Here is a 12,358-nt window from a genome sequence, read left to right as displayed (position 1 = left end):
AGAGAAAGAACCAGAGGAAATGGCAACACGAGCAATGACCCAGCCTCGTCAGTCGACATTGGGCAGTGACACAGATATTAGTGATGGAATGAGTGAGTCTTGTCATTTGCGTCCAATGTAGTGCAACCTTCATTTTCGTGAGAATCTAACATATAATGCATATAGCTGAAATTGAATTACAGAAATTGCAACGCCAATATAGGATTATGGAGGGTGATCGAAAAGCCTACAGTGAAGAATCACGCATTTTAATCACCAAGCAACGGTTCGTGGGAACAAACATTTTTGTTTCTAAGATTTGGGAGAATCAAGGAGAATTGACTTTGGTCAAATAGGGCCAACGTGGAGAAATTAAAGCGTGATAATCAACAGCTGCTAGATCAACTAGCTATTCTTCAGCAACGAAACGGAGATCCTCGTAAACGTGATGCTACTCGAAGAGCAGAGGCTATGGCTGAACAAGCTGGTATGATCATGAAACCTTTGTATTTCCGAAAATCATTGCAATCTCATATCTAATTCATTGTTCTCCATTCAGAAATGTACCAACGCAAAGTTCGCCAAATTGCTGCTGAAATCGCATCTCTGGACGAATCTATCAACAACATGGATCGCGAAGTCGATACTCAAAGGAAGAAGCTAGGAGAACGAAGTGGTGTGGGCTCTTTCAACTCTGAAGCTGTCGATAAGCAAATTCGAGTTTTGGAAAACCGATTAGACAAGGTATCATTTTGGGATTGTCGTGGGGGGAATTCAGAGATCCTTTGACTCACCATATCTCCGCCACTAGGCTTTGATCAAATACAACAAGGCTTTAACTGCTAACAAGGCTCTACGATCAACCATTGACTCTCTACGTCGTGAACGTCTAGTATTCGACTCTCTTCACCGCAAGTTTGAACGAGATCTGTTGGAAGAAAAACGCCGTGTAGCTGAAGTTGTTGAAGCTTCAAATGCAGCTTACGAGGCTCGTGATGAAGCGCAAGCTAAGATTGTAGCTCTTCGAGAACGTGCCGAAAAGGAAGGCTCTGCATACGCTCAAGAAATCAAGGAACTCGATCGTGCTTTGGAACAAGACAAGAGGCTCAAAGAGTTCATGGCTGCCAAGGTTGCTGAACGTATGAAGGATGACCATGGAGGTCGTCGTGCTGGAAATGACAAGGACCATCTCCCAGCTAAACTCCCATCCGCAGAAGCGTTGGCTGAATCTATCAAGATACACGAGAATGCTCTGACTGAACTTCGTCAAGCTACTGGATGTGCTGATGCTAGTGCTCTCGTTGAGCGCTTCCGAGCCTCTGAAGATGAATGCTTCTCGCTCTTTGCTTACGTTGCTGAAGTTCACGGTGAAGCTGAACGAGCTGCTGCAGAAGTCGATGCAGTCCGTGCGGACATTCGATCCGTACAAGCTGATATGCAAGTTGCTGAAGAAACACGTCATCAACAAGTTAGTGTCTTGGAGGAACGTCTTCGTAGCTTTGAAGAAAAATCCAAGCACTATGAACGTGCTGAACAAGAATTAGCTGGTGCCGCTGATGCTTTACGTCGTGGTATTGAAGGTCTTATTACAAAACTACCAGCCTTGGAACCACCACAACCATCCATTAAAGCATCACCAAGCAGCAACCTTCCTGACGTTGGTATTGTGCCAATCCACGAATCAGAAGAAGAAGCTGCCAGCCCTACTGAGGCACCAGCATCACAGGAGAATGTAGCTCCTTCTACAACCAATGTAGCCGTACCACCTAAACCACAACGTGCCCCATCCTCAGAGTTATTAGAAGCTGGTGCTGCTGTAACAGACGCCACCGTTTTGGCCTTCTTGGCTGCTTTGGAACGACGAGCAAACCAATTGCTTACTCTCAACTTTTTATTGTCTCCTCGACGAATGCCCGTTGTTGGTGCTGACGGTGAACAAATTGTTCCTCGTGATGTATTGAGTGGTAGTGAAAAAGGTGCTGGTCTATTAGGAGTTGGTCCATCTGCGCCATTAGCTACAGTTACCATTGTTGCTCCTTCCACTGGGTAAGAACGCTGCTGTGTCTCATCAAAACATTCTTCAAAAGGCATTCTGACTCTATTTCTGCTCGCAGTGACGATCACGACTCTGAAGATGACGAAGACGAAGGTGACGAAAGGCCACTTACTCGAGAAGAGCTAATGCAAAAGACTATGCGTGTGGTAAGTTATATTTTGCCATCCTTCTTCTTTCAAGATTCATTTCTAACAAGCGATCTTGAATAGTTATCGAGAAGGGAAAAGTCTGCAGCAGCTGGCGCAACTAAAGTTGGAAGTGGTTCCAAATCACGTAGAAAGCGCGCTGTCAAGAAGGAATGATATTTTATATAGGATCGCTTACAATACAATACATTACTTTCATTGAAACTTTATTGAGCCGTTCTAAGTGCTGCTGAAATCGATATTGCGTCAATCCAAAGGGTTATTAAGAACTGCCATTTGGCTTTCCCTTGCGAAAGAAAGCAGGAATATGAGTACGCCAGCTTATAAGAAAGTCGCTGTCATTGGCGGAACTGGTAGCTTCGGACGTTTTCTCGTCGAGGAGCTTCTCGCAACACAAGATTTCAAAGTCTCCGTTTTGACCAGACAGGAGTCATACTCTGTAAGTCTTTGCTTAAATCTTCTCCTTCACCTCAAGAATACAGTGAATTAATGTGCTTACGGCCACATTCACTCTTGTAGAAAGCGGAATTGAAGCCAACATTTGACAAATGGAGATCTCAAGGAGTAAACCACGATCATTATCGTTTTTGGAAAGCATCAATCTCATTCCATCTAATCAATTCAATCCAACATAGGCCAAGATCTACACCTGTGACGTGACATCTGTGCCGTCTATAACCACTGTCATTCATGGAAACGATGTCGTTATATCAACTGTGGCGCACCGGACGCTGATAGAGCAGGTCAACATTATAACTGCTTGCAAGCTGGCCAAAGTGAAGAGATTTATTCCCAGTGAATTCGGATTTGACAATGAAAGGTCGAATGCGATTGCATCGTTAATGGTGTCCCCTAGCTCACTTCCTTCAAAACATAGATTCAATTTCCAGTTCAATCCAGCAAAGCTAGAAGTGCTGAAAGCTTTGAGGAGCTCTGGCCTGGTATTTAATCTTGATTATCGCAACGAAAATTGTGGTATCCTTACACGTTTAGAAATAGGAATATACTATAATCGTTTGTGGCCTCTTTGGGGATGAAGATTATTGGAAAGTACTTGGGATTGATATCAAGGCTAGAACAGCCCGTATTCTAGGTGATGGTGCTGCACCTGTGACTTTGTAAGTTTGGATTATTATTGTAGTTTCGGTTTGTGGACTCATCAAGCCAGCAACTCATCAAGCCAACAATTACAACTAGCACATCGAGGAGAGATGTCGCCAAATATACAGTAGAAACCTTGCGGCACCCTGATATCTCCAAAAACCGGACTATGAGGGTTGCTGGTGCTCAGAGAGCATCGTTCAACGACCTACTGCAAGCCGTCGAGCGGAAATTCAAAATCAGCTTCACCGTGGCTTATACTCCAGTCAGCAAGCTACAAGCAGCACAAGCCGCAGCTGAAAAGAAAGGAGATCAACCAAGAACTGGAGGTCTGGACTTCCAACTTGCAATCGCTACTGGAAAATCAATTGTCGAACCACTAGACAATGGACTGTTTCCAGCATTCAAGTGCAAAGATCTGCATGGGCTCGTTGAAGAGGGTTATGCTCGTCTGTGATGGGTTGTGTAGTCGGCTATTAGATCGACGTTGAAATGATGAAACCATAGCAGTCTGCATCTTTGTGTGTCCACCCATAGCTGAATCAAAATTTCTTACACATTTTATATTTGATCTTCGACGCAACAAGCTCGAAACGTTCCTGCGGGCACGAACTTTGGTGTCTACAGTCGTATCGTCGCGGCTCCGGTTCTTAGTGTCTTATTCACTCGCAGAAACATTTGAACGAGGTCATCCTGATGCCAAGATGTAAATTATTTGGACAGATTGTAATACGAGGAAAAAGACTGATGCCTTACGGCGTCGGCGCAGCCATTGGAGGTTCGTAGTGCAATTCGTAGAAAAACCTCTGCATTTCAACCGTGCTTTCAGGAGAAGGACAAAAAAAGAGCGTCCGTGCTAGGTCCGTAGTAACAAATCAATAATCTGTCCTCCAATCTGGTCCTGTTTTCCCCCTTCAATCTTGAATTTCCATTTAAATTTAGAGTATTTGGCTTAGGCTGGGTTATTTCCCACCAAGCTTTAGTGGGATTTCTTGATGGGAATTCAATCATTCGCGTGGACGTGGACTAACTGTCATGGATGTGCTCCGCCTCCTTTGCCTTGTCCTTGTTCGTCCTGTACTAAGGTAGCTTGTGTCGTGATTTTGTGTTGGGAATATTTGAAGAGGAGAATCGAGCATAGAGCCTCGTCTCGACCTAGACGACCCAGAGGCGACGCTGTATTCAATATATACTATGCTGGAAATCCAATGCTTGTGTAGCTAGCTTCTCAGGAGGTCCTGATTTCTATGAATGCTCGTCGATTGCGACTGTGAAAGGCCTATTTGGACAGCAACCAGAAGGTTAATGACCCTCTATTCTGCTTCAGCTCGTTATTACGTGACAAAAGACATACGTAAAATTTCCTACCTTCAAATTCGTACTTGGCTAATAGGTTCCTGGTGTTTGACGCAGTTGCAAGATTTTGGTGCAGATTGAGATTTCTAGAGTTTTGAGATACTGAAGTGTCTTGTTGACACTACTGATCAGATCTTACTTGATGCAGAAGGTGAACTGGAGACTTATGTGTTATAGTGTTCGAGCCGTGGAGGATCATTGCACTAGTACGATCAAGACATGACGAACCAACCAGAGCGTTCATTGTAGACTGCTGCATCAGCTATGCAATACTAAACAATAAAAGATGTGATTCAGCGTCACCTATGGTAACATACGGGGAAGTTGTGTTCACTGACACATAAAACACGAAATTGCGAGCACTCACGACGTAGTTCTGACGATCCGAAGCACGTCATACCTCTTTGAGTACATTTGAATCAATATACCTCCATCGTTCAAAGGCGAACGCTTATTGTGTGATGACTGCAGCTTCCACCTTGTTGTCCAAAAATGGATGATCTCAATGAGGCTCAACACACACAAACAGCTCCACAAGCACGATTGTGCATGCAGATCACGATTCGAACGTGCTGAATATCGTGATTCCGTCGTTTTCTACCCAACCGAAATAAACTTTTCCTTTCGTTCTTCGACTTGCAGCTCGGGGTTCTCCAAAAATTCACAAAAACGGTGAAGTAGAACTAGAGCTTAAAAAGAAACGCAAGAGATACAGGTGAGTTACTGGCCCATCTGTGCATTCACTCCAGAACTATCACTCATTCATGCCCTACCTACCCTCCCACTCTCTCCTAGGATGCCACCACCACCACCGTTTCCAGCCGTAGGAATCGAAGCGAAACCAGCACCATCACCCACCCCCAGCGTATCCTCCTTAATAGCAGCAATCCTAGCAACCGAATCACCAGCTCCGTCCACAGGATCTCTCGATTTGCTCAATGGAACCATAACTACCCCACTAAACGTAACAATCATTCAAGGAACTCCAGCAATACGCCAAGCACTTCCCAGCTTCCCCTTAATCCCCAAATCCATACAGCCATACCTCTTACCCATAATACGATTCATACTACCGGTCTTCCACGAACTGGACTGCACAAAAGAGTTCTGGATTGAGTCTGCACCAGGCGTGCAATGTGCAACCTTGATTTCAGCACGGATATTAGGAATGAGTGTGGTATTGTTGGGCTGGGCGTCCAAACTGCCGCAGATTATATCGCTGCTGTCGACAGCCAAAGCACGCATGGATCTCCCATTGATACCCACCATTGTGGAATTGTTTGGATGGACGCTTATAGCATTGTATAATGTCCGGATTGGGACATTCTGGACTGCTTTTGGCGAGGGGTTTGGAATTATAGTCACCAATATCTTTCTAATGATCTTGTGGGGGTTGCAGCAGTTACGTGGTCCTGAAACATCATACATGGCCGTATCGACTGCGTCCACTGTCGTGCCAGACCCGAACGAGGAAGCGCCACGTCAGTATAGTCGTGTGGTAGTCTTATCCATCCTGTCTGGTATTGCTGTATTCTATGTATTCGCATACACCGTCCTGTGGGGCGGTCCCATAATCATATTGCAGGGCTTCTTGGGTGTAAACGCACCACTGGGCCTTGTCCCTGTATTCACGCTCATGTACGGCAATTATGTCCGTAAGCGGGCAGACTCGATTCCAGGGTTGACGATTATTATGGGCTGGTTGTGTGGATTTATTAGATCTTTTACGTCGTTTGTCGAGACCACGGATATTTTGATGAGGATTGGGTGTGTTGCTGGTCTTATCTTACCTGGTATGTTTTCTTTTACTTCTTGTATTTTTTGCATTGCAAGGATTTGTCATTTTCTTCAATCCTATATCAACAAACGACTCCTTCGTTCCCAATTCATCTTAGGTATCTTGGTATGGCAAGTTATCTACTATGAATACATATGTGGCGCTCAAGGAATCCCAAATCCCAAGAAGGCATCATAGATTTCAACCCAGGATGTAGGAAGTAGATAGATTTCAAGATTTTTAGATTGAAAAACTACCCTTTATATGTGTGTGGATGATGAAACATAGTTTAAAATGGAAGGGACTATATGTGTCTCTTCATGTGTGTAAAACCATAGTAGATTCTCGTCGACCTCACCGCATGTGAATAGAATTAACATTAGCACAACGCAAACATTCGAATTTGTTTCATGGTTGCCAATATGGATATGCGAACGCTTCTTAAAACTTTACAAACAAAAAGCAACATGTCATTTGTTGCAGATCAGAAATCTGCTCACAAAACTTTGCCGAACAGTGTACATATATATATACGGGTGCTTATATTTGAAAGATCTACGAATTCACAACCTCCTCCCTGTTTTCATACAAAAATCTAAAGATAACTTATTATTGCTTGGCCCAGCCAAGCGGTCTCCACTTTATAACGCAATAGGCTTACCCACAAACCACCCCATCAACGCTCTAATCGGTGCCCTCACACTCCCCTGCAGATGCATATACCCCGTAAATATATACCCCATAGCAATCGCAAATATAACAACATCCGAATGTCTCAAAGCCCCATTATCCAAACCCCTGTACGGCCACGCACGTCTCCAAGCCGACTCGATAGCTTTGGGCACAACAAACAGTGCGATTTCCCGTCGTCGAGATTTACGTTCCAGCAGGAGCGAGAAGCCACTCAAGAAACATCCCATGAAAATACCAAACGATTCACGATCCCGCCCCTTCATGATATTGTTTCGGGAAAAGCAGATGGGAGACCAGACTAGTGCGATGAATGATGCTAGGAATACGGAGGATTGGGTTGCGCCAAAGAGGATCTTCCATAATGTGTTGGGGAGTTCTTTGGGTTTGGAGAAGCGGGATGGGTGGAAGAGGATTACGGGGAGTAGATGGACTGGGAGATACAACTAGAAATGGTTTCATGGTTGAGTTGTAAGCGTAAATGCGTATGCAAAAAAAGCTGTGTTCTTCCACCGAGATTCACTTACTCGGAAAGCCCTTTCAAATCCACACCTCCATCTCTTGGCAGTATGATTAACACACCCCTCTACACCCTGATGCACCAGCGTACAATTAATAAACCCCTTTGAAGCATCTCCAAGGCTTTCAGGGAGTCCCAGCTTGTTGGCAAAGTCCATGCAGACCCTGTTGTATGGCCCGTCTTGATTATATACTAGTTCACCCCTGTAGATTCTCTGTAGCATGGTATGGACTATGGGATCTAGTTCAGACATGGTTGAAATCCATTTCACATATGATTTTGGGAGTGCATATGGACTATCATGATGCAGGGTCGATATGTTAGTTTAGATTCAATGGCTTAGAAATGTTGAGTGTTTGTAAAGTGTTGAGAGACGATGACCGAGATGCAAGAAAAACAACTAGAAGACCAACAACTCACTGGTAAAACCATGACCACATAATCTCCGTACAAGCCGTAACAAACAACAACGTATCCCCATTATCAATAAGAACATCCGGCACCCCATTCCTCTTCAACGCATTGAGAATCGGCTTCTTCTTATACTTTAAAAACGAATCAGCAGCCCTCACACACGCAAGCAGCGCAAAATCCGTCCTCCTTTCCGGTGGAATCACAAGCAACGCAGCTCCAGCAGCTCCAGCCGAAGCAACAAACGTGCATGCTAATCTAGTGTTTGATACTTGCGGTGCTGGTGGTGGTGGTGCAGGTGTTAACGGCGTCATGGGTGCAGCTGCATCATGAATGGCATGATGATTGTTGAAGAATCGGGTGCTGATTAGGTTTAATAGTATATCAGAGATTCGGAAGCCACCGATTAGGACTACGAGAAACCAGGGGAGTCGTGCCTGGAGACTTGAGACTAGGATACCACCCACGTGGATGTGTAGAGGGTCGACTTGTTTTGCAGGTGCTTTTTTGCGGAGGATGAGCTGGTTGAAGGCTGCTGAGAGGACTGTTGGTCTATACAAATAAGGTATTTGTCAGAACTTGTGCCAGATAAAAGTCATAAGGTCGTGTGAAAATAAGACAGGGAAACAACCGTGATGCGATGCAGGTGCAAGACTGGAATTGTCGAGATCCCGTCAATAAAAAAAAGCTGAAATAAACTTACAATACACTGATCGCATAGCCAGTGAGGAATGCGCGAACGACATTGTCGAGAATCAATTTGGCAACATTTACGGTTGATGGCACTGGTGGTGGTTTTGTATGAGGAGCCAGACTGGTAGCAGCAGCATGTAATGGTGACTTTGGAGTTATAGGAGTCTTCACAACGTGCCCGTTTTGACCGCCATTCGTAGTCGTCGTGTTGACCACCATGTTGGAATCAGTGGATTTCCGAATAGCCATTCTAAGCAACCGAAATGAGATCAATACTCTGAGATTTCAGAATTGGTAAAAATTCGTAAGCTGAGATCTTTGCTCACCAAGTTGTGGGGGACTCTCTTTCGTTCGTCCTCAAATTTTATCGCCTGCAATGTGATTGGTCAAAAGCAAAAGACAGGATCGCAAAAAGAGAGCAAAAAGATTACAAAATGACGAGGTGCTTCTATTCTACAGACTCATGTGATCTGCAACTTGACCATTTGCTTGATATGTACATGATAAGGAACACGACTATAAACACAACTATAATCCCAGCACCAACCAACCCGAAATTTTCTTGTATTCCTCCAAGAAAATCCCAAAATCCACCTTCAAGATTCTGTGTTGACTGTATGACACTCAATATTTGCACTATACCAATGATCAGCGCCAGTGTTACTGAAAAGAGAGTCACAGCGAAACTAAAGTACAGTCTTTGCATCTATCGAGGAAATTGTTGGCGTGATTTCAATTCAATTCAATAATTTCAGCTCCTTAGTATAACTTACTGGCTCAATATTCGATGCAGAATACACCCTCATCATCAATATTCCATCTAGTGTATCTACGAGCACCATACCAGCCGTAAACAGTAATGGGTATAATATAATCAAGGGTAACGGAAATCCAGCGGCTGCCTGCACTGATGCTAGTGACAGTAGCGTGATCTCGGTTGCAGTATCAAATCCAAGGCCAAATATCAAACCCTGATTGAACGTTGGTCAGGTATAATTTATAAGATATATCACCCTGCAGAGTTCAAAGACCACAGAAGCCACTCACCACTATATACATCTTCCAAGACTGATCAACAGCTCGAAAGGCAGGCCTCAGAACCCTCGACCACACACCCATTGATTTCATCACATCATCCACGCTAACTTTTTCCAACACGTCATCTTGTCGTGAACCGGCGTTATGACGCTTGATTGTCATAGCAATGGAGATCAGTGATATCAGGTTGATGAGACCAATAATCAGTAATACAGCGCCAGAGAACGATGTTCCAATAATGGAGGACACTTGCTGAAAGTTTTCGAATTGTGATGCTATAGCAGTGGCAGTAATTGCCACCGCGATTGTTGCTGCAACCACGACTGGTAATGCAAGAAAGTAAGTATTGTTGTTGAAATGTGGTGGTTGGCTGTTGCCACTCACTTGAGCTATGACCCAATGAGAAATAGAAGCCAACAAGCATTGGTCTTATTCCATCATCTAGTAGTTTTCGAGTCACATTGTCTATAGCTGTAATGTGGTCGGCACTTGATATGTTTGAAAGTCAGCTTGAGTTCTACAGCAAGGTTCAGTTTCAACCAAAACACGAGCGAAGCTTGCAAACCACTCACTCTAATGCATGCCGTAAGCCAAGCGTATACGCCAAAAGAAGATTCGATACGAGCAGAGTGCTGAATATGGATGATAGTGCTATTGACGTGATCCAAAGCACAACGTTGACAAGTATGAGGACACCAATGATGATTAATACACGTGTCCGTTCCAGTTTTGAAGCGGATGGTGATAGTTCGTTGCTGCTTGTGTCTGCTTTGCCACTTATCGGCTCGTTCTCGAGGGCAATCAACGTTGATGTTGATGATGCAGATGGCGGTGGAATAGGAGTCGGAGTTGAATGTGACGCATCGAATGGCTACGAGATAGTGCGATTAATATCAAGATAGCGGGTAAATCAAACTTGCACGGACTAGCTTACATTTGCACAGTTGGCTACTATATCTTGGTGTGATTCCTTTGACACAGATAGGTCACCATCCAGCGCATCACGTTCTTTATTCATATGGACACCCTTACAAGTCCACACAATCTTGCGATCTAGTTGGGTTGTCCGTCTAAGGTCTTTCTCAGAGTATTTGTGCCAAACGTTCCCACGTTGACACGAAATTTCGCAGTGTTTCGCGTGGCGATCGCTCCTCTTTTTTGGCGTTATAGCATATATCTGATGTATCTGAGAGTGCTAGAAGACTTGCTTGAGACATGTTGAACATCTATTTCGCGTTAATGATTGTGTTCACCATTCTCCCTTCAACCAACTACATATCCTAGCAACCAAATTCATAAGAAACAAGTAAAATGGCTGAAGTTAAGAAACAAGCTACTTTTAATTCTAGTAAGTCTGCGTTCCTTGTACTTGCAACAGTTCATGGTATCCTTTACTTTGTGTGCAAAACGTGGATCCGTTGCAATTGTCATTGCGCAGATGAAGACTGGATTCTAATCGGATTATACTGATATTCTAAACCATGGTACTGATATTCTGTCCCTTTCATAGTGGTTGAAGGCACTGTAAGTACTCCAAATCCTCACAATTGCAATTGTGCTACATTCAATTGACTTGATGACGTTTGTCATGACTTTACTGATTTGAACGGTGTCGTCACAATTTACTGGAGACCCTTGACTATTTATGATTGCCGCTTCATATTACCTGGAACATTTTCTCAATCATGCTACAAATGTTGATTGTTGCACATTGACCTGATCTACTTCAACCGTATCAATTTACGAACCAACGACGACTCGCTAACCTAAATAATTCATATCATGTAGGAAGCAGACTGGGCTGCAATCGCCGCACACTCTGCTCCATTCAGTGCCAAACTCCCCGACCGTGTTTTGGCCCACTTGGCTCTCCTAGAGGGAGATTACGGTGGATTCCCAGTCGACCGTCTCGAACACAGCTTGCAGACTGCTACCCGTGCCTGGGAAGACGGCAAAGATGAAGAATACGTTGTCTGTGCTCTCTTGCACGATATCGGTGACACCCTTGGATCATTCAACCACCCTGACATTGCTGCTGCCATCTTGAAGCCTTTTGTCAGCGAGGAAAACCTGTTCATAGTTGAGGTAAACTACTATTTGTGTCTTTTAGCAAAGAAAGCTGTTTGATGTCTTTTCCAAATCACTAATGTTCCTTCGTAATCTAGAAACACGGTGAATTCCAAGGCTACTACTTCTTCCACTACCTTGGTCTTGACCGCAACATGCGTGACAAGTACAAGGACCACCCATTCTACTTGAAGACTGTTGAATTCTGTTTCAGTAAGTCTCGAGAGTCGTGCCTACTTCTGGATTATTCTGAATTTTTTTTGGTTTTTGCACACATTAGAATACGATCAACAAGCTTTTGACCCCAAATACAAGAGCAAGCCACTATCCTTCTTCGAGCCAATGGTTCGACGAATTTTGAGCTCTGACCATGTCGTCAGGTAACCTCTAACTGTCACTCTGTTGTCGACTGAAATGAATGGCAGTCTCAATCAAGAATGTTTGTTTTGTATATAGATCCATCTACAAACGCCGCCCTGAGGGTGTTCAGGCCTCTGCTTCCGCCAAGCTTTAAACTGAAATGG

At 44.1% G+C, this 12,358-nt stretch overlaps 4 protein-coding genes across 4 annotated transcripts; 3 read left to right on the top strand and 1 right to left on the bottom strand.

Annotated features, from left to right (window-relative positions):
* Positions 1-19: 19 nt before the first annotated feature.
* Positions 20-2,337, top strand: SmJEL517_g04959 (uncharacterized protein; the record flags this gene model as incomplete). The annotated part of the gene is made up of 7 exons (XM_031170887.1): positions 20-92; positions 166-265; positions 336-466; positions 539-723; positions 791-2,025; positions 2,094-2,181; positions 2,245-2,337. 7 exons carry the CDS (start codon positions 20-22, stop codon positions 2,335-2,337), a joined length of 1,905 nt encoding a protein of 634 aa, XP_031023126.1.
* Positions 2,338-5,434: 3,097 nt separating this feature from the next.
* SmJEL517_g04958 (uncharacterized protein) lies at positions 5,435-6,613 on the top strand (the record flags this gene model as incomplete). Its single annotated transcript, XM_031170886.1, has 2 exons — positions 5,435-6,431; positions 6,534-6,613. 2 exons carry the CDS (start codon positions 5,435-5,437, stop codon positions 6,611-6,613), a joined length of 1,077 nt encoding a protein of 358 aa, XP_031023127.1.
* Positions 6,614-7,056: 443 nt separating this feature from the next.
* On the bottom strand, positions 7,057-10,785 carry SmJEL517_g04957 (uncharacterized protein; the record flags this gene model as incomplete). The annotated part of the gene is made up of 10 exons (XM_031170885.1): positions 7,057-7,551; positions 7,633-7,921; positions 8,046-8,588; positions 8,740-8,979; positions 9,230-9,435; positions 9,503-9,700; positions 9,777-10,090; positions 10,152-10,255; positions 10,340-10,638; positions 10,702-10,785. The coding sequence occupies 10 exons, from the start codon at positions 10,783-10,785 to the stop codon at positions 7,057-7,059; spliced, it is 2,772 nt and encodes a 923-aa protein (XP_031023124.1).
* Positions 10,786-11,078: 293 nt separating this feature from the next.
* SmJEL517_g04956 (uncharacterized protein) lies at positions 11,079-12,348 on the top strand (the record flags this gene model as incomplete). Its single annotated transcript, XM_031170884.1, has 6 exons — positions 11,079-11,115; positions 11,278-11,291; positions 11,556-11,852; positions 11,933-12,047; positions 12,115-12,214; positions 12,291-12,348. The coding sequence occupies 6 exons, from the start codon at positions 11,079-11,081 to the stop codon at positions 12,346-12,348; spliced, it is 621 nt and encodes a 206-aa protein (XP_031023125.1).
* Between the last annotated feature and the right edge of the window lie 10 nt (positions 12,349-12,358).

Source organism: Synchytrium microbalum (assembly GCF_006535985.1).
Source record: "Synchytrium microbalum strain JEL517 chromosome Unknown SmJEL517_scf0039, whole genome shotgun sequence".
Lineage (NCBI taxonomy): Eukaryota > Fungi > Chytridiomycota > Chytridiomycetes > Synchytriales > Synchytriaceae > Synchytrium > Synchytrium microbalum.
Note: the sequence above shows the minus strand (reverse complement) of the source record. Positions and strands in the feature narration are given on the sequence as shown.